Raw genomic sequence first — 23,958 nt, forward strand, 5'->3', positions numbered from 1 at the left:
CAAATTTGAAAAAATGTGATCCAATACAAAAGTAAGCTTATCATTTTTTTCACGCACCTGTATATAATCCCATGATTATGTAAGTAAAATAAACCTAATGCGATTTCAGCTGAATAGAATCTGAAATAAAAAAGCCATGAGAATAAATAGAATGAAAAATATTCGATTAGCTAAGAAAATGTAACTGTTGAAAAGGGGTAAAACAACTTAATCCAATGTTTTATCTTTATTTTATACTCGAGTTAGCAACTAAGTAACATAATCCAACTGGAACTAACAAAAATTACGTTTTCTAAATTAAGTCATTATAGTGCGTTCACCAGAATATTATAACTGATTTAACTTGTTTGAAGGTTGCTTTCATCGTATAATATTCACGTTGATATCGTAGTGCTTTTAGAACTAATAGTATGTGCATTAGTTTTTGTGCGCGTAAATCCTATTTCGCCAAACTTTGTACTAGCTGAAAGAAATTATTCGTCTAAGACAAAATAAGACTAGTCAGCCGCTCACATGGATTCAAAATGAAATCAGAAAACATTAAAGACAAAAGCAGGTAATTCATGGGAATCGATAAACCACACACGTAAACTTTTGATAAACATCATAATACATTAATTTAATAGGAAAATATTCTTAGACGGGAATTAAACATGCGAAGATCAGAGCACGTCGAAGAAAGTTTAGGTGAAGATCTGATTTTTATGACAAGATCGCCGATGTTACAGAAGTCAAATAACTGTAACAGTGTTTTAAATTTTATTATGTTAATACTAAATTTAATAGTTACACATACGGAAGAGTTGAGCATATGGACATTTAGAAGAGACTACTATCCAATGTTCGATCAGAATCTTTTCATTTCGCAACAATCTGAATGGGGAGAACAGTTCAGATTTTCTGTATACTACACAAAAAACTATAAAGGGTGAAAAGGCCAAGTCACTCATAAAAAGTACAAACCGAATTTTCTCACGGCAAACGCCCTGGGTAAAAATTAGAAAACTTACTTAATATAAACAATGTAGAACTTCCATCAAAATAAAAACATAGTCAGTTAGTTAGGCAAGACTTGATATTTATTATAGAAAATTGTTCCTTACAGAATCAAAAAGTTGTGTAGTCTAGGAAAGCACAGCGAATATATTGGGCGTTTATAGCCACGCCTTAAACTATGGTTAAATATATAACATTGGCATTATGCAAAGCATTTCTCTTGTGGAATGGATCGATATGACGTCTTACGGAGGACATCAAAATCAAGAATATTGTCGATTTTCTGCCTATTTATAGAACAAGACATCATTGCTTCGGGAATAAATCACATGTTTTAGGTGAAGGATTCCCAGTTAGATTCAAAGATTTTGATTGTTATCAGCATGGGGTTCTGTGGACATTATAGTAATTGTTATATAGTTGAAATCATGATTCAATTGAAGCTAAACCACCACGGAAAACCTGGAAGCGCTGGACGGCCGTTTCGTCTTATTGTGGGACTCCTCAGCAGTGCGCATCCACGATCCCGCCTTGCGAGATTCGAACCCAGGACTTATCGGTCTCGCGCGCGAGCTCTTAACCACTAGACCACAGAGCCGGCATCCAAAGGTGTTAATGTCTAACTTCAACTAATCCACGAAATTTGGCAACCATTCACCAATGTCCTCAGTGATTTGGTATCTCCCAACAGACCTAATTGAACTCCACTGGTTACTGCTTCTCACTAGAACTCCAGGAAATACCTCATGGAGCCAGTCACTAGTGAGCATATGATCATTATCAGAATGGGGTTTTGTGGAGGTTTTAGTTAACTGTTTGGAATTAATTTCAGTGGGGTAAATATTAGTATGGCTAGCTGTCATTATTGAAGAAAAATCAAACAAACCCATTGTACTTCATGGTCATGATTATATTGTCCGTTGATTTTCCAGTGTTATCAAACATTTCAAAGTTAGATTATTTCGCTAAAACTCGATGAGGTGTAGTTATAGAGATGGAACAAAAACTATTTCAACATAAAGGGATTTAAAGAGAAGTTTACTGTCTAACAAAGGTATTACGCCATAAAAAACCTATTTGTTTAAAGAAGTCCACATTGAATATTGAATACTTGAAAAAATTGAAGCTCGCGAGCTAGATTTCATTTTGAAAAGCTAATAAAGAGATATGGACAATCATTTATGAGGTTCGTTGTCTATAAAGGTCTATTCATTAAGTAAATAATTAATATAATGCGGTAAACATTTTGTTTATAAATAGCTGATACAACGTCTATACAAATACAAACGAGCATTTACCAAATGCAAAATTATCTTGTTATAAATGGTGGTATTCACAATTGTGATGTCGAAAATTCCCTTGTGGGATCATCTAACATATTTTTCTGAATACTATACTAATAAGAGGTGAAATTGGCAAGATTTTCGTTTCTGTGGAAGGAATAAACTAGGGTTGTTAGACTTCTTTATATGTAAGTGAGAAGCCTATCGAAAAAAATATGATGGAGTACGGTAAAGTGAGGAAGAATCTTCTAGTTCTATCCATCCTACAGTTATTACTTTAAAATAGGACAAAATAAGTTTACCTTGCCTTGACTTTCGACAGTCGCTCGACGGGAATGGAATCATTAGGAAACTTGATATCAAATGTATCGTAAATCTATGATTTAACAACATGAAAAATTTGAAACGTAGTTCATCTTTTCTGAGACATGCTAAAAAATAGTAATTAATTTAGTGATAATTTAATTACTCAGAAATCAATAAGCGAACGTTTCTCAAATAAGCACTACCGTGACACAACAGCTGAATATCTGAGTTGCTCTTCCGTGAAAATGCTATAGATTCTGAAGAAACAACCATTAGAAAAGTATGTATTACACGCTATTCTGTTTAGCCTGAAAAATAAAGAGATGATTTCTAAACTTATTATGGATAACTAAGATACAAGTACATCACCAGAAATAAAGAGTTCAAACGTACACAGCTACAGGTTCTTTGAATTTTCCTTCTTGTTGAATGCGATGCATAAGATCTCCACCATTTACATATTCCATTACAAGATATAATCGATCCTGTGGAAAGAAAAAACGGCACCAAAACATAAATACATGAGTGAGCGACTATGACGAGAACTAGTTAGGAGTAAATGGGTCTTAAAGATCGCTTAATTAAGTTGTGAGGTTTATCATAAGACATGAATCACAATAAAACACCTTCGAAATGGCGTTTTTGTTATCACTTCCAATCTTTATGGACAGAACGCCTAAGAATAAACGAATTCATTTTGATTGTGTTGTTATTTGAATTATTTATTACTTCCTAATCATGTGATTTCTGAACAACATTTCTTCTGTTCGATTTCCTAGTCATTCATTGTAAGCATAAAAGCTAACACGAAGACAATGCAATTGTTTACCGTTACCTAGTTACCACTGGTCACTTCGAAACAAATGATGTTGTCCATCCATCAATTACACAAGAAAATAGAGCAATTCACAAGTTTTCAGAAACACTTTATTTGGTCTTCGATCTTTAGACCAATCACCTATGTGACAGCTCTTGGATTCATTTGCATCAAGAGTTTAGATCAGTTACAATTACGAAAGAAAATGACTGATAAATATGCCAATCTTTTAAAAGGTATATGTATAGAATTCAGCATAGAAATAGAAAAACAGGAAAGGAGAAAAATATTTTTAAAAAAACTTTGTCACTGACCATAGATTGGAAACACGAATGTAGTCGAACTAAAAAAGGGGATTTGTTCGGCAAAGCAAGAACTCTACGCTCTGTCATAGCACATTCTACATCATCATCTTGTAAAATTACATCTTTTTTCAGAATTTTCACAGCAAATAGTTCATCCATATGTTTCTGTTCAGCAAGTATAACCTTCAACAAAGGTAAAGATAAACTGTTTAACTGCCCATAAACGCAATACCAATAATTTAGGAAAATAAGAATGCACGATAACTAACCATAAAAAAACGAAAAATGTGTTTGATATTGTTTGCATATAGCATTATAATTGGGGTTGATTTAAGCTATACAATGTTAAGTAACCATGATTTATAAGCCATAAGACAGACAGAATGAAGTTCTGATTACTTTGAACTGTCACTGAAGATTTCAACAGCTAATGAAAACACACACAAATATGGATTATTACATAAGGGAAATAAGAAAAATGTGCTACAGGTTAAACAGATTACAAGAAACATAATTGGCCTCCATCATCAATGATCAACGAACACAGACAATAAGTTTTCCTTCAGTTTGGAAAAGGCACTATGAAAAGGGAAATTGCTTCCAACTAACTGTGATGGGAAGTTCTTCGGAAATAAAAAAAAAATAGATAATTATACACAGCCCTTCTTAATTGAGCTCAGTAATTACAATAACGGAGTGATAACTGAAGTTAGAACAACTTAGCTGTCTTTTCAAAAGACAAGTTTACTTAGTACCCAAAATAATCTACAACTGATAGGTATTTATATGATTGAAAAATTGTCATTTTTACACAAAAACCTTTTGTCAGACTTCAATAAATAGTTAACTTACTATTAAGATTCATAAATTTACCATGCTTATGAAGAAGTAACGCATACAATTATTTATGAATGCTATTTAAATACATGGGAAACCTTTAAAAATTGGCCTTTATAGGTGCAAGTGGATAAACTTTTCAGTTCAATAAAGATTCTAATGATGTTTAACTAGAAGACTGTTGTTAGATAATATTAAGATGGTAATTCATTATCATTCGAGTTTCTTTTCGAACACTGAAAGTATATTTCAAAAGGTATCTTACTTTACTGAAACATAATTTATAGTAAGATTTAGATTAAACTGTGATTTCTCTTGAATCATTGAAACGTTTCCCAAATTGATGAAATGGTAAAGTGAAATATTTAACGAAAAATGTTTATTAAATAAAAGGTATTAGACTAACCTTTCCAAAACTACCTTTCCCTAAAACAAAAAGGAAATTGAAATCACTTGGTCGAGGAATATCTGGTTTATGCTGAGGCATTGTTGATGTGGTTGTTATCTTATTTTGACTACTAGCCAAGTTTAAATGTTCAGTTGACATACGCTAAAGTAGAAAATACAAATTTAAATAAAATGTCAAAAAGGCGGATAACTATGGTGAAATGGAACCCCGTTCTATTGATCAAATAATTTTCAATGAACGCGTGTGTAGCTCCAAACCACAAACTCCTGAATTTAAATTACTCAATTCATTCATTTTTAATGGAGAAAAATAGTTGCTGAACCATTTATATCATCTAAAGATGAAAGCACTACCGGGTGTAACAAATTACAAAAGAAAGAAGATGATTCTATGGCAGGAGTGATGAATCAATAAAATGTAATACACCACATTGCTACTTAAAATGTCAGTAAATAAAAAAAACATAAAGGTTACAAAAAACCAATACGGTACGTCTGAGATCTGGCTGATTAAACAGTTATACTCGTTGTATGAAACGATTAATGTGAAGAGCTTGAAATAGTGCTCATATACTCTCTACTATCCAGTACACATAAACAAACATATGGAAATCGAATTACATAGGATAAAGACTACTTCACAGAAGGATAAAGAGGACAAGAGTTATCGCTTATTTCTGCAAAATAAACTAAATGTAAAAACAGAACATCGAAGGTCCCCAAGAAAAGACAATACCTAGATGAGCACGGATGGATTTTCTAAGCAGCTACTTCTATTTAAATGACAGGTTTAGTTTATTCTACGTAACCACACCTCAGTGGCCAGTGAAGAGAGCCAAGACTGAGATTTATTAAATTTGATCACATTCAAATCTTTATAAATCTTGAAATTAAATAAATACTCGATCAAACTTAACATACGTAATGATTAGCACACTGATCAAAAGATCACAAGAGTATTTTCCGTTTGTTTCTGGAAAACAATCAACAATGCCCATGGGTTAATGAAATGATACTTCAATGAAAAACTATATGCGTGGACAATAAACAAAAACAATAACGGCAGCAGAAAGTGGAAAAATTAAATTACGAGTTACTCAAATATTGGAGGTGTTGTATCCCGAAGAGAATTGTGAATGGTAACTTTTGAGGACTATTTGTGGACCAATGTAATATGTATATTTCTTATTGTATAATTGTTAAGTAACTAACCTAATCATATTCGTTTCCTCTTATCATTAGCTTTATTTTGACCTTTGAACTATTATTATACGATTCTTGAGTTATCATCAGTTTATTGATTACTATTCATAGTCATATTTGGCTAAATATTGTACAAATGTTATTTTCTATTTTATGGTACGATGTGGTCAGTTTGTTTGGTATATAAATCCAGTATGTTTGTGAATAATGATTCCTACCACAGAGGCTGTTATTGGTGTTTTGGACTTAACTGGTTGGGCTAGGCAGATCGCAGGACCGGTTAGCACTCTAGACTGCTTGTATGGTTTTCGTGTATCACTGTTCCAATCAATAATTCGCTGCTCCCTGATTGGCGTTCTCATCAAGTCACACATTAACTAGGCATCCACTCGGCCACAAGATATAACAGGAGGTGACAAATAACCTGACATTTGGTAGTTTCAACAATCTCTAATTATGTACTAAATATGAAAATCAAAGACAGTGGTCAAAAACGAAGTCTAGTTAGAATCAATATATGTTCTACAGAGATTCTCCAAACAAATATAGAAGTTAAACAATAGAACAGTAACATGAAAACGAGCTAGTCACTTGAGGTAATCAGTGCTATATATGTATATATATATATATATATATATATATCAACAAAGAATTCCTTTGAGGGACGACACTTATTGTTTGATAAAGGTGATAGATGGACTCGTGTTTTGGAGAATTATTGTTGATTTTAATTAGTTGTGGATCACTAGTCTTTGTTTTAGTGCTAGTATACGAGAGATCACATACATAATGGAATAAAACCTCATCGTTAACAGATAGATTTACTAACCTCCGGGTTTGACGTCAATGAAAATGTTTGAAATTCACAAGAGTCAACTGAGTGATGTACAAGTACAATTTAATGAACAGAAAACTTTCAAATGTACAAAAGCTTTACTGATTATTCGGTTTACACTATTTCAATAATCCAGTTTCACAAGCCGATTTCGTTTACAGAAGTATGTTTTTCATCTAATGACCAACAGTTGACTCCAGAAACACAGTTATCGTAGGAAAGCCTTATACACCACCAATATTGTGGTTACTGTTATGGGTTAAATGTTTACCTTTGAATGGTATCATGAGTGTATGGCAATCACTAGTTGACCGATCACACTTTATTTAGGTTTACCCTTTCATTAACCTTCACTGTTGGGCGAACTAAACAAAAACTGTACGTTACTGTGATTAATCTCAAACTTTTCTATGCAAATCATTTTTGTCCTCGTAAATCTTGTCAGCAATATTAACTAATGAACAAAAGGTCATCATAGTCACTGGTTAGTGGATTAACCTTTTTCTCTGCAACTCAAGGATGTACTGAGATAGATTATCTTATAATCAGAAAAGGATACCGTGGGCTCACTTACAAACACCGCGAAGTACAATAGAATTATGATACAGCTCAGGTTTGGCAGTTTCAAAAGTTGTAGTTTTAAATGATCCAATGTAATCAAAAAGGTCTATAATTTACCAATTAAATATTAGGATCAATTGTATGACAGGTTATTAAAAAACAAAAGAGCTTAGATAAGTATTTATTGCTGCTTTACTATCCAGAAATGGAGATACCGTATACGAAGTAATAATTGAAGATGTCATTTATATGTATGCTACAAATTTGTCTCAATGGAACAAAAAAACGTCTCAACAAAACATTAAATGTCCTATCATATACATATGAGAGTGGAACAAAAAAAATCGCTCTAGAAACGAATTTAAAGTCAGTCAGTGTACAGCAAAAAACTCGACAAAAGCAAACACGCTTTTCATGAAATCCTACAGGCTGAATCAGTGATACTGAAGGAGAATAGGTATCATAAAGAGGTCAATCAAAGGAAAACATGAAAACAGGATAGTTATGCTCAAATCTGTTCATTCATACATTATGAGAACGCTTTAACCAAACAATTCTTTTATGCGGTCCTCATTCATGGATGATAAAAAGGGATTTTAAACTAAGTTATTAGTCAGACGATAAGGCTCAATCGATGGTCCGCAAGAGCGGATACTCGAAAACAAATGGATCAGATCCTACTAGTACTCAGGCATCGAAATTCTAATCATAATCCTAACATAAATGAATTGGTCCGCTGATTAGTTCCAACTCATATTGTATTATGTCTATTATTTAAATATTTATATATTATCCAGTTTTTTGGTATACCTTGTGTAATCTAATGAACATAGTAGTCTTATCATTCATATGAATAATAGTATGAATCACTGATCGCTGTTATAAAGGTGTACGGTTAATAGTCTTTAATTTTTGTTGTTGTAAACGAATGAATGCTTGGGGAAGGGAAAATTTGGAATAATGATAATTATAACCACCTAATATTTAGTGACAGACATAATCGGAATTGCTAATATTACAATGGAGGCGGAAAATACTAAACAGGATACGTTCACATATATTTTTCACCAATAGGAAATCAACGGAGTAAATTGATTTTGACAACATACTTATTAAAATCTACATGTTTACACATATATGGTATAAAATGAACATTTTTGTGGACAAATGTCTTTATGTTCATTAAAAACAAGCTTTAGATAATCCTAACTGTGATCTAAATACATCATCAATGAAGAATTAGATTCCTAGGCAGTCGGCTTCTAGCATGAACATCCTAGATGTAGTAATTATATTTTGATAAACAGTTATGCTCGTCATAGAATATAAACTAAAGGTGTTATACTGACCACTTTCATCAACGTAGATATCGATGTAAGTAAAAAGTGATAATTAGCATGTAAAGTACGAAGAGAAAACCCTGCTCAACTGATTTCGGTTGCATCAACCGAATACTGTTACTAGTTCTTATACAAAGAGTTACTTAAAATGACGTACATAAATCATACCTTGATTATCAAGTTAAATTGTTAGCTAAGCAGCGGAACATCGTTAGAGTTGTTGCTTCTCTATCGAGGTTAACGCTGCTGCTGGTTCTCAAACAATTCAGCTAACGAAACTTTACGATTTTAACTCCAACCGAACGACCTACTATTCTGTATGAAATTACAAGTTCCAGAAATTAACACTTCGATCAAAAAAGCACCACAGATGAATACTGTTGAACTGATTCAGTATAGGGATGAAAATCTGCATAAAATTAACAAAAATATCAAAGCAGTCAGGAAAAGTATGTGTTATCCAAGCCATTTTCAAACTTCCTGACAGTCGTCAGATAAGTTGGAAATTACTAAAATATTTGATAGGATTATATTAGCAGAATTACACATGAAACGTCAAAGTGGCTGTACACTAAAACACTATAAGAAAAGTTGTTATTCAGGCTATTTGTGTACTGAAATTTCTCATTTTAAATAGAAGTACCATCTACATCCCGAAAACTGAAATACAGCAAAACAGGCGAATGCTTCATGACTAATGTAACTGAAGGCGAAAATACACTGGTTTAACTTGAACATATTAAGCAAATACAACTTACTTCCATACGTTTACGCAATTCTAAAACAGCCGTGTTAGCTTCATCGATACACGGTAGTGAATAAAATTCACCCTCCTCTTGATTTAATAGTTTGTACCATGATGACACAGATTCTTTAATGATTTCACTAACCCCAAATGAAAAAGAGCCCATAAAATCATTTCGAGAAGTACGATCCCAATCCCAAACTTCGATTGAAAGACGCTTTGAATGATCGTCATCTGATATAGAACTTAAAAATCAATAAAAAAATAAATATAAAATCCTGGAGAAAATCTTTAAATTTTAATCTAACAAATGTATGCGGCTTCTAAGCAGTTTTGAATAATGTGGGTTGATGAACCGATAAAGCAGCTACGGAAAACACTTTTAAATGTGTTTGTTAAGAAGACAACAAAAGAAAACGGAATTTAAAACACCGAGACAATGGTGAAATTTCAACTCAGCTGTGTAAACAATGTTTTTCACTGACTTTCAGACTTTTTAGGTATATTACTCTTATTCTAGTTTCATTTCGGTTAACTCGCTTTCAGTTTCACCTGTATCACGCAAATGAAAAACCTTAAAAATCTATTTTTCTAGTAATTTGAATTTTACAGATATATAATTTCTATTGTTAATTTATTGTTCAAGGTAATAAGGTTAGTTAAGTTAGTTAGTTGAAAATACATCCAAGAGAAAAGCTTTTGATTCATTTACTCGTAAAATAGTGAACAATGTACCATAGTTCAGCTGCTCCTTTGTAGTTTTAGTAATTATACTGATATAAATAAATGTAGGTAATGGTTTTAAAGAATTGAATCTTCAGTGTTTTAGTTCACTAATACCATACACGGAATGGGAAGCATTACTTGCATCTAACAAGTGCTACAAGCTGGTAAAACTCATTTGATCAAAAAAGCAATAATACATCTCATATCAGTGAAACTATCTATGAGGCTTGCGTCATGCCACCTCTAAATAACATGAGTGATGATTTAGATTTGTTTCGATCAATAGAATGCGGGTGGTATAGGCTTACTTCGTGACAATAAAAGGATTACCCGAATCATACCAAACCAATGACAACCATTTTGTAAGTAAAAGAAGTATTTAAAACTACGAAGATCCAGAAGTACTTCTATAAAATTAGCAAGATGCTGGAACCGAAACTACATTGACTCACATTCTGTATTAATATGCCATCATCTAATAACTGTCAGCAAAATTCCCACCTACACCTTCGTGGCATAATTTAATTCAACTCTGTTTATCAGTCCATCTCAGGAGGCGCATTAGTGGGAAACCCAATTAAACATGATACATCTCTTTTATCTACAAAACAGTATCTAAAGTGATAAAGCTTAGGTCATTTCCAAAATGCGGATCAACATACTGTACACAAATACTCAATCAACTAATTTTTTAGGGCTTAATTACTAAAACTGTCTTTAACAATCTAATTCAGTGAAGAACAGGCTGATATTTTTAATGGCAGTATTGAGTTTAAAATAAAAATATTGCCAAACTTTATTGACTGGATTCTAAGAAAGGAGTTTGAAAAAGCGATCAGAAAAACGTTCTGAATTGTCAAATATTTATTCATACTAAAAAGTACATTTCTGTAAATTGCATAAAGTCATTGAGAAGGAATGCTTAAACGTAGCATTTCGGAGAGTATTACGATTAAAACAAGATGTTTTAATATCACTAGTACCCTACCAATTATTCCCAGAATTACACATCAAATAACTTACTTTATTGTTTGCGCAGTTAATGAAAACAGGTAAATGACATTATAAACCAGCTTCTTTTAAAAATTTGAAACAAAAACATGAAACAACCAGTCATTTAATTGGTTAACTAACGTTTACGATATCTTTAAGAGCCCTTCATGTTATATGAACGTATCTGAAATTGGTTTTCGCGAAATATGAATCATCTAAAATGACTTTTGTTCGACACATTGATTTAACTCGAAACGAAAATCGAATACAACCATTCGGAAAAAAAAAGTAATATCCATGAAGAAAGTATCATAACTCCATGTTATAATTTTTCTTTATTACGACCCAGCCATTCCTATTGCTTAGTAATCTTGGACACTAATACACTCGACAAGTCCCAAAATCAGAACAAGGTTGAACAGGGAAGAAATTATATTCCGAATAACAAGGATAAATGGAAGTAAGGAGCGCAATAAGAAATACGTTAGTATATTTATAGTCTTTACATGAGAAGATTCTAGAGTCTTCTCCAAGCATCGACTAGCGCTGATTAGATAAGAATTAGCCAATCAGCAGGCACCAACACAATCGTACATGGAACATGCTTTAAGCTAATCTATGTCCCACTAACACTCCATAAATCTTCATTTACAAAAAATTAACATGTCTACGAATTTAATGATGATTTAACTCATTTGCATTTTTTTGGAAAGAATTGGATTCTACAAATTTCAAATAATAATATAAGATCTTGGTGATAGACTCATATCAACAATGGTAAAAAAGTGTTTATTTAAATAGAAGGAAAACCTGTCCAGTTTTCCTATCGATTATGAAATGGTAGCAAACACAAAAATATTTACGTTTGTGGTTTATATTAAATAACCTAGCCATTTGTAAAAACGAGGTTTGAATATTTATGTTTCTTTCAATATTCTCAAATCTCAAACCAGTCTTCGTCTGTAGTGTTGTAACATTGATAGAAAGGAAAACGATTTCGGTACAAATGTTGAAAGTTCTTTATAATAACTTATGTTACTGGGAAAACCCTTGGGGAATTAGATGTCGAACAGTTCCCGATACTTACTGGACATTTATTACTTTATGAAGTTTTCAGAGTTCTAGTACGGATGGGTTTTCATTAAAAAGTATACTGTTATTGTAAACAGTTGTACAATATCTACGATTTCAACAAAATATACACAGTTTACAATAACTTTAACATAAATGTGGTTACATCACATCAAGTTAAATATATTAGTACTTCTAGTTTATATATATATACTATTAATTATTATTACAATAGATATGAACAACTGAGCCCTATCAAAGAATGTTTGATATATTTTACAATGTCAAAACATCAGATTAAGCTATTATAGTGAAAAAGTTTAATTTTAAATTGAGTATCGATTGAATGAACATTTAGATGGTGCTTTAAGAGCCTAGAATAACCCAACAAACTGTAGTGCCTGTTTCTTGTAACTCTGCTCTCATGATCATTAGTTTTCAAGGAATCTTGATTTTCGGTGTAAGTTGGATACAAACTATTATTTTGAGCAGACAGACCATGTATATATCATTCATGTTTGAAAAGAATTAACAAACGATTCTTATTGCCTCTGTGTCCCGTAGTTGCACTTCAATCTTGCACTGAGACGATCACGTGTAAGTATACATTTAGATAAACGCAAAAATGTCTTGGATACCAGTTATATGATAATATCAAGAGTTTATTCAAAGAAATCCCTATAAAGTTAATAGAATATAGTGAAAATATTTATATTACGATATCTTAGTACGGTCTTAAAGCCACTATCAAGTGACAAATAATGTTAACAACATTAAGAAATTCATGAAAGTTTAGTGGAATCCATAGGTATCTATAGAACTAGTAAATGCTCATAAATTCTTCTTTCCTGAATTGAGCAACGATGGAGGGGAAAGAGTATACATATATATATATATATATATATAAGGAAGGAAATAAAAACACAGAGTGTGTATTAGTAAGCAATCGCCTAAATTTATTGAGAAAACCAAGGTAAATGTTATATGATGAAATTATAAGTATGAAGATTGAGGTAGTAATCCACTCACAGTTCCAACATCTGGAACTACAAAGGAAGCACTTCAAGTAACAGTTCAAAGAGCGTCAATAAACATCTCATCAACCTAAATTGGATCTAAACCTATTACTGAGTTTAGGTAAGAGGATAGTTAACTTGAAGAGAATAAAGCTGGTAGGGATAATAAACGTTTTCCTTCAAATTCATTCAAAGTTAAGACACTTGATTGATTAGTTATATTAACTAAGATATCGAACACAAATAGGATGTTAAACTACATTGAGTTTACACTTTACCAAGAACTCCACATATAGTAACTATCCCAGTAGTAGCAATATTTATAATTATTGGTAATTTATTTGGTATCAAATAGCATATTTGACACAGGATTAGGTGTCATTTACATTATAAACATCTAAATCATAGATCCACCTAGTGAAAATAGATTAGACAATAGTTAAAGTTAATAGAATAAATACAAACTAGTGCGATTGAAAATGGAGAGTTTTGTAGTCGGTTGTTAAAATAAGGACATTGATTTACTTACAGTTTAAAACAAATATTTCAGTGAAGAAAATTTTATTTGTCGAACATTTGACTTTCAAGATACTATCTAATCGTATCTGTGTGAAATATTTATTGCGGTGACAAGTTTGCCCGACGGTATGAATGCTTATAGTGAGTGCAGTTTGCTAGTACTAACGAATAAAATGCATTAATTAACAAAACATTCAAACCGATTCGAAGAGATAAAAATATCATAGAATAAAGCTCAAAGACACAATGATCAAGTGTAAAACTATGGTGAGATTTCTTCCGAAGTGGGTTACTGTAAGAATAATAGTTGATGAGAGATAAGATACCAAATTTAAGAATTCCAGTTAAGAATGTGAGAATGGAATGAATTCAGGAATACAAGACTTTATGTGACTTGAAGACAAAACAGGACAAAAATAAATATCTGAAAAGATATACAGTTATGGAGGAATATTAGTTCTACCATGGAGTAAACCATAATATAAATTGTTTCTAAATGCACATATCTGAATTTAGGGTGTATATAGTCAACGTTTATGTGGTCCATAAATGTAAGTGTAAAATAAATTGATCAGCCATTATGACTGATTTTTTAAGTCACACGAGCCAAAAGTCGAATATGAGCCAATCACAAGTATATTTTTAAAAAATGAACCAGTTTATTTTTTATGACGAAATCGCATGAAATCGAAAATACGTTTTCAAAACTATCAAAACTTCCGTGAAAAAAGATAAAATATCACAATGAACTTAATATTACATTCAACAGATGATCTTACAGGTAAAAAGTCTCATTCCATACAGGATTTAGTGTAGATCGACAGACTTTTGTTTTCAGCTTGGATTTACCGCCCTCGTCACTGGGCAGCAGTTTGATTTTCACATACGGATCTGCTAGACCATTTGGATCCATTGGAACAAGATTTTTAGCTTCGAAAACTATAATTTAAAAAAATGAAAATATATTCCAAATATATGTCTACAGAGTTAAGTGTCGAAACGAAAACTGTTACTCAATCTTTTTACTTCATTCTTAGAAATCTTTCAGCACCCAAATAAGATAACCTAACAAATTGGCGATGAAGATTATCGTACGCCTCGGTGAACCTGGGCCTATACTAAAGTTGAAATTCTTCGTTGTTAGTATCAGTTTTAAGGTTGATGTTTCATTGGAGATAAAAAGAATAGAAATGCTTTGGTTTTTTGATGAGGATTTATTCGATATAACCTTATAATAAAAGTTTTAATATATTTGCAAATCCTTAAACTAGAGTTCCAAATCAAAGAGCAGACGGTTCGAAAATTTCTCGGGACTAAGATCATGTAGTTAAATGTACAAATATACACTCACTGATTAAAAAGGAATAACTGTTACTAATATATGAAAATAGCAGCAGTTTACAAGAAAAATACAATATGAATATGTTCCGTCAACCTTTAAGACATATAGTTTGTATGACGTAAAGTGATACTAATGATATATGGTTCTAAACAGAAAGTGAATAGGAATCGGGTTCTCTAGCCATTAAGCCATTGTTCTACATGTCTTCCACTAAACAAAAAAAACAAAATTGTGATATTGTTGTTATAATTAAAGGTGCGCTACTTTTATTTAGCTCTAATAGCAGTATTAAAAATCTATTTCATTAGAGAAAAGTGGATAGCCTAATAAATGTTCATTAAATAGTTTGCATAAAAAAATTATGCATATCTTTGATAACAATATGATCGAACGAACTGTAGTTTAATTCACATGATGAATATAAAAGTTGATACTGTTCTTGCAAGTCACAGTTTTATTAAAACAAAATAGTTGGGAGAATTTTTTCATACTAGTTAGTTACGGAATCAACTGCGATGTGTTGAACTCCCTCAAAATATAAGAGGGAAAAAACGTATTTATAGTTAGCAAAGATGGATAGTGGCTAGCAGTGGAATCCAGGACGCGTGTTTCGTCCTATTTGGGACTCGTCAGCTGGATGTACCTGCATCTCAGAGTTGATGTCCATCCTGGAACTCGAACCCAGTACATTTCGCATCAAACGCCATCGCGTTATCCACTCGGCCACTGAGTCCTGATAGGACGAAACGCGCGTCCTGGATTCCACTGCTAGCCACTATCCATCTTTGCTTACCATGCTTGTGAATTTAGGCTATATCGAGGCAATACGCACAGTATGCACATATGCCAATTAGAGACTGACCAGTTGCAGTCCTAAAACATCAATGGGAAGATTCAAACAAACAATACTAATTGAATTTATATTTAAGGTTAGATCTTGCTATGTTTCTTATCATCGATATAAATACAAATAAAAAATTTATGAAATTTTTTTCATTCACATTGTTATGACATTTTCATTTTAATTAATACAACGTGGCCATGTAAAAGAAAGTTGACACCATATTTTAAATCTTAACAATATTAACTGACTTTTGAAGAAGATTGCCCTCTACGAAAAATAACAACCAGAGTTGAAGATAACATACAAATATTCAAGACGAAAAAGTATCTGGATAGCTTGTCAATTAAATTCGGTAGTTTATTGAGTTATCAAGTTTTCCATACACTCCTTAATAATGAACAACAGTAAAAGAGATTCCGTAACTTAATCATTTAAAACTTAGTAACCGTTTTCTGTGACAAAAACTAGTTTCACGTTTTCACATACTTTTCAACGAACCACATAGTTATCCTCAATTCATCGTGTAAAATAAATCAAACAAACCAGACAAACATTCGGTATTATAAATTAGGCGGTTTCATGTTTAGTAAACATAAAAATGCGATACTTGCAATTATGCCTACAGGGAAATGATCACAAATAGACAAATACACTAATATATATGCGTACAGTAACAATAAAGAGAGATTTATAATTGTTCATTTTATATCTTCACTTCATATTAAAATAAAAACGAGAAATAGAAAAAAATGGTAAACAGTCAAAATAATCAAATTGACAATAGTATCGAATTAAAGCAAAAAACCTAAAGGACTGAGAAAACAAACGATGAGAAATATACATCATTAGACTGTTGAAAAATTCAAATCAATTCGCCCCAATGTAAGTCAGTGAATCAAAACAGTAATTAGATTTACGTAGTGCATTCAAACTGATCCCAAATGTTGATAGACGCTTTCCCAACTACCCAGTTATTCATTAGCAACCTAGAAATTAGCAAATTGTCATTCCATTGTATAGTGTATCAGTATAATTAAGAACATGAATAGCTGGTATTCAATGAGTTTGAGAATGATCAATAGGCATCCCCATGAAGTGGCATCTTGTTCATTTAGAGACACCAGAGACATATCTTATTACGACTGCTAAATATCAGGCACAACTGTCCAGATAGTCGAATCACTTAAATGAACTGGTTTTTAGGTCGTAAAAATAGACACAGAGATTAATAATATTATACATAAATGTAACTCCGCTAGTACCTCATCTAGAGTTAATACAACAGAAAACTATATGGTATGTAAACTAATACTACGGGTATTATTTTGTTTCAGTACTTATCTTTCTTCTGTGATAATTACCAAACGTCAAGTTCTTTATCCACATAGATTTACGCAAAAATAATAAACGCTTTCGGTTGAATGATATGTACTTGCGAAACAAACATGAAATTGGTATAAAATCACGTGAACATTGTAGATAAATTGGTTTGAAAGAATGTCTGACAAAACAAATAATTACGCAAAAGACGAGTTCATTTATTTTGAAATGAAATAAAAACAAACTTGTGTTGGAACATGAAAGATTGAGCAACAATTTCTAAATAACTAAAATAAGAATAAATGTTCCTTCTGGATCTACAATTAGTTCACTTAATTTTAAGAAAAATGAAGTACTTAGTAAGTATTTTGCAAAGTAACGCTTAACTAAGAAAAAAAAACTAAAATTATGATGATCCATAAGACAAAAACCAAAGGCTACTATCATGAAGGTCGAGTAACGGAGAATCGGAAATTATACTTCAAACGTTCAAAATGATTCAGATAAGAAATGGTTTTTTCAGCGACCATTAATCAATCAAATAGTCAATTGAATTTAGATGGTGATCAGAGTGAGCTTTTAGTCCATTAAAGAAAACCCAAGTGCACACTCCCTGGAAGACTATTCTAAGGATCAGATGTTTTTCAGATATATATTTAACGCTATATATATATATATATATATATATTTAAATAAAATGTAAAACTAGGATTAATAATATCATGAAAAATACTACTGTGTTGGGATCTAAAAGGGATGGTTGCATTAAGCACTTGAAGATGACTCAATTACTAATGTATCGAAACAAAGGACTAATTAGGCTACCGGCCAGACTTAATAATCATAAAACTTCATTATTGATAGAAACTCAGCATTCCGACTTCATAAAAAATGTAAACTGCATAGATAGGATTGGGTCTGATTCCACTGTTTCGCAATCTACACGTACATGGTGATATGCAAACATAAATAATAACAATCAAAACTTAAGATAAATACATGGATTGAACAATTTTGAATTAAAATAAATCAAGAGAAAAATAAGGTTATATACAGCGTACTCAAAAACAAGTTCTAACTAAAGGCGACTATATATATAAATATCTTGCCTACGAACGGATATTCAAAGTAATAGTTTTATTCTAGATTTGTGAAACGGTGGCTCTGTGGTTAACACATGGAGTAACAAGTTTAAAACTTACAACGCGTACTTCAGCCTCGGCAACCGAGTAGTATTGCCGCCTTCCATATAAACAGAATTTTAAGGTCAAGTACATAAAACGTGTACTTATGAAATGATTTCCAGAATTACATTTGTACAAGACGAAACCTTTATACTTGTGAACCTTATTCTTTAAATTTGTATATCTCATATTTGTATGGTAGAATACATATGGAGAGATAGTTGATCGAACTAAAATTCGACTAGACTTCGTTCATGATCTGAATGAACAAACAAAGTTCTGTTGATAACTATGTAGAAGCTAATAGGCATAAAATTATATTTGTTTTAATCTTAGTGACTTCATTATCGATTGTGTCTGAATGATGACCTGAATAAATGAACCATATTCATTTTGCACATAATCATACACAGGTCAAGTGATATAATACCATTACTTTATATATATATATATATATATATATATATATATATATATATATATATAGAGAGAGAGAGAGAGAGAGAGAGAGAGAGAAAGGGAAGGTGTAAAAATAGTATTTAAAGATAGGAGATGTCATTGATTAATTCCTTTAAGAAATTATGACTGAACGAAAGCAAACTGATATGAAAATGGAACAAAATAACTGAGGGATAGTGCTGAACATAGGCATAATTTATCGCTTGTAAAAGTTAACTCTTCACTAAGTTCAGAAATTTAATAGTGGTACTCTAAGTAAGCTTTCTTTTACTTAGTACAAACAATATCAGCTTTAATTGATAGTTTGTTTCAGATATCAATATAAACATTACTGTCAAATTAAACAATCTAGGACAAAAATGAACTCCTAATTTCAGCGCTAACATCCTGAATTACAGGTTCAGTGAAGATGATTGTTGTTTTGTTGCTCTCGATAAACATATATGTTTTTCTTGATTGTAGTCCAGAAAACCATGGAATTGTTATTATCGGCTTTGTCATACCTTAGACAGCAACGGATGGAAGTAAAATAACAGAAAAGTTTCAAGATAATCCCATTTAAATAGGAATGTATTGTCTGTTTAAAGTAGTGAATGGAATCTATTGTATAGTGTTATTAACGTCTTAAGATTACCAAGTGTTAGACAAGAAGTAAAAGCTTCAACAGTGGTTTGAATGAAATTTTCAAACGAACAGAATTCTGACTAGACTTACAAAATTCTTTGCAGATCACAACTACAAAACCTTTACAAAATGACGGATATAATACTTCGACTAAGTTGCAGAATGTTATTCCCAGAAGTATATATATTAGATGTGTTATCATGTCACGAACACCAATGTGTTTCATTAGTTTGTTATTTTTTATCATAAAGCGATTAATTTAACTATTTAAACATAACCAAATTTCCAACTTCCGAAATAGTTTACATAAAAGCTTTGAATTTGTGTGGAAAAGGATATCAGTATAAACTGAAGTGAAAAATCACTATTGAGTATTATCGCTATTTATCTTTTATGAAATTAGCTTATCGAAATGTTCCATGCTTGTTGAATCCAGTGTTGAGGAATGGTTGAAGTAAAAGTTCTAGATGGTCTATAGTGTTAGAATAATTTGATAATTAGCAACAAAAAGATAACCAGATCCTACCATGGTGATATCAACTTACACGAAGCTTTTATATCACCAATTTACTCAATCTCTGCACCTTTCAAGAAAAGATGAAATGTAACGACACATTTTGAAGAAACTTTTACATAAAATAGAAAATGTTCAAACGGCGAAATTCAGTTCATTTAGTTATTAACAATAAAACAGTTTTTTTAAAAAGCTTCTGAAATTGAACTCCAACAAGTAACTGAATAAAGAGCTTGAGACATATAACAAAAACAGGGACTTTTCAAAAAATTTGACTGACAAGAATTATATATCGAAAGGTGATTGGACATTTAATACTAACCAATAGAACTCCACCTGTAACTCTTCTAGAGTTACTGCCGGTCCTAAGCCCACAAAAAGGAGGAGGGTTGGGTATGGGGTTAGAGACCCCATCCCGTAGAAAACTAATCCGTTAAAATAACGCTAACCAGAAACAGTAATTCAAACCAGTTAAACTCTGCACTCCAAGTTGAAGGAAGAATTATGATGCCTCATGATGAAAGCCAAGATTCTTCGGAAGTCACGAGACCGATGCCCCTTCTAACAACCACAGCAACAATTTTTATAGGTACATGGAACGTCTGGACAATGTGGGAGACAGGGAAGACCAGTCAAATAGCAACGAAAATGAGGAGATACGAATTGGCAGTACCTGGAATCAGCGAAACCCATCGGACACAAGCTGGACAGCAAAGGCTAGATACGGGAGAGATGCTGTTGTACTCTGGTCATGAAGAAGAAAACGCTCCACACACTCAGGGAGTTGTTCTGATGCTGTCCATATAAGCACGTGATGTACTTATAGGATAGGAATCTCACGGATCCAGAATTATCAAAGCATCATTCGAAACAAAGAAGGAGAGGATCACAATGAATGTTATCCAGTGTTATGCACCCACCGATGATAGCAACGACGACGATAAAGATCACTTCTACTCGAGGCTGCAATCAATCTTAGCTAAGTGCTCAGGAAAGGACCTCACCATCCTGATGAGAGATCTAAATGCTAAAGTCGGAGTGGACAACACAGGATATGAAGATATAATTGGACGACAGGAAGTAGGAGAGATAAGTGAAAATGGGGAGAGATTTGCAAATCTATGTGCATTCAACAAATTGGAGCTGACATAGATTCAGATCACCACCTGGTTGTGGCCAAGATGAAACTGAAGCTAAAGAAACACTGGACAACTAGACAAACAGCATTACAGAGGTTCAATACAGCCTTCCTTCGAGATACTAACAAACTCAACCTATTCAAGATAACTCTCAACAACAGGTTCCAAGATTTACAGAATCTATCGAAAGAACAAGAAACTACTATGGAGGACAACTGGAAACGGATCAAAGAAGCACTAACTTCAATGTGTCATGAGGTTCTGGGTCGCAAGAAGCATAATCTCTATAGGAACCCTAGACAAGATTGAAGAAGAAGAAAATAGCAATTAACAACAGTTGAACACGAGCAAAGAATGTCAATGCACAAGCAGACTACGCACAAGCAAACAAGCAAGTGAAGAAGAGCATTAAAGCCGACAAGCAGAAATACATGAGCGAACTAGCAACGACGGCGGAAAAAACTTCAAGAGAAAGAAATATGAGGCAGCTAGGTGACACAACGGATAAATTAGCAGAGAGATATAGTAAACCAGGGAGACCAGTCGCATTCCAAGTAAGGACCGGAGTCAGACAAGGTTGTCTACTCTCCCCGTTCCTCTTTCTTCTGATGATCGACTGGATTATGAAGATCTCGACATCTGGGGGAAAGCACGGAATACAATGGATAGCTCAGAATCAATTAGAAGATTTGGACTTCGTAGATAACCTAGCCCTTCTATCCCATGCACACCAACATATACAGACAAAGACAACTAATGTAGCAGCAGCCTCTGCATCAATAGGCATCACCATACACAAAAAAAAAGCAAGACTCTTAAATACAACACGAAGAACGCCAAGCCAATCACACTTGATGCCGAAACTCTGAAAGAGTTGGAAACATTCACGTACCTGGGAAGCATCATTGATGAACAAGGAGGATCTGATGTAAAATGTAAAAGCGAGGATTGGCAAAGCAATGACTGCATTCCTACAGTTGAAGGACATATGGAACTTGAAACAACTGTCAACCAATATCAAAGTTAAAATCTTCAATACGAACGTCAAGACAGTCCTACTGTACGGAGCTGAAACGTAGAGAACTACTACATCCATCGTCAAGAAGGTACAAGTATTTATAAACATTCACTGGCCGGATACTATCAGCAACAGCGTTTTATGGGAGAGGACAAACCAGCTTCCAGCTGAAGAGGAAATTAGGAAAAGACATTGGAAGTGGATCGGACATACATTGAGGAAATCACCAAACTGCATCACGAGGCAAGCCGTAACTTGGAATGGTGAAGGGAAGCGGAAAAGAGGAAGGCCGAAGAACACATTACGCCGGGAAATAGAAGCAGATATGAAAAGGATGAATAACAACTGGAAAGGATTGCCCAGGACAGGATTGAATGGAGAACACTGGTGTGCTACCTATGCTCCTCCACGAGTGGTAACAGGCGTAAGTAAGCAACTAATTATTATTTTTAGGATATCACGGTATCAACTTTAAAAACTGTTGACGATAATTGGCAAGGCGAAATATTCATGAGCTTTATTTTAAATATTTCAATTCAAGACAGGAATATTGTACGATCAAATATGTGTTTTGTTAGCGTCGCTAATTGAGGAGAGTTTTGTGTCAATGTAAACTTAAAAGAAGAATAACACGGTTCCAAACAAATCAAAAGTGAGAGGAAACTGTTTTGTTCCACAAATAGCATATTCATCAAGTTTGTGAACAGTTGACACACCAGAGATTTCGGTGATAAAAAAAATAAAACATCTCAAATTTCATGTTTTATAACACAGATAAACTCGTTATCAGGGTTTGAACACTATCATGAATCCAACGTTTTTTTTCAGTATCAATCATCATTCCCGTATCAGTAATAAGAATTGTCATATCTTAAACTATGTTCAATATGCTAAATTATTTTAAGTGTATTAAGTAAAACAACTTAAAACAAAGAATAACTTAACAGCCACAAATTAAACGACAAAAAACATTAAACATGTTAATTGACTGTTGGGAATGTTACTGTGTTTTTTTGATGGAAATAATAAGATAATATATATGAAACGATAGAAAGAAAACTGAACCTAAATATGCATTCACAAATGAAGGAAAACAGTTATGTATTCTATATTTGGACATGAAGTTTGACCAACACCTGCATTGAAAAAAGAAAAGCACAAAAATGATAGGGAAACGAAAGCAGTAATTAGACCACACACGCACAATTCACGAACTTTTAGTCTGAATTCAATGCACGTTAACTAGACACAGATGTTCATTATGAATAATGATATCATTATGAAAAATGTGAGAGTAAATACAACTGTTAACGTAATTCATTTATACTCACCTACTCAAAAATCTCACTTAACGGTACAAAGAAAAAAATAGTTTACACGATAAAATCCCTTTTTTTAATACTTTACTGGTTAATTCAAAGCTATAGACCTATGAAATAGAAGAGATGTAAGTAGCCTATAATTATTAATGTTTGAGTACTGCTACACGGAAATGACGATTAGCATAGTGTATAGCTATCACCAACAGTTATCATGAAATCTAATCGATTGAC

General features: G+C 32.7%; 1 protein-coding gene across 1 annotated transcript in view; it reads right to left on the minus strand.

Moving 5' to 3' along the window:
- Nucleotides 1-23,958, minus strand: part of Smp_128480 (serine/threonine kinase) — a gene marked incomplete at both ends in the record, with an annotated part of 51,351 nt that overhangs the window by 11,786 nt on the left and 15,607 nt on the right. The window contains 5 exons of the mRNA XM_018789045.1: nt 3,733-3,890; nt 4,317-4,330; nt 4,947-5,094; nt 9,650-9,881; nt 14,741-14,900. Coding sequence (XP_018654527.1) covers nt 3,733-3,890; nt 4,317-4,330; nt 4,947-5,094; nt 9,650-9,881; nt 14,741-14,900 — 712 coding nt within the window. The remainder of the gene's footprint in view (nt 1-3,732; nt 3,891-4,316; nt 4,331-4,946; nt 5,095-9,649; nt 9,882-14,740; nt 14,901-23,958) is intronic.

Source organism: Schistosoma mansoni, chromosome W, assembly GCF_000237925.1.
Source record: "Schistosoma mansoni strain Puerto Rico chromosome W, complete genome".
NCBI classification, from domain to species: domain Eukaryota; kingdom Metazoa; phylum Platyhelminthes; class Trematoda; order Strigeidida; family Schistosomatidae; genus Schistosoma; species Schistosoma mansoni.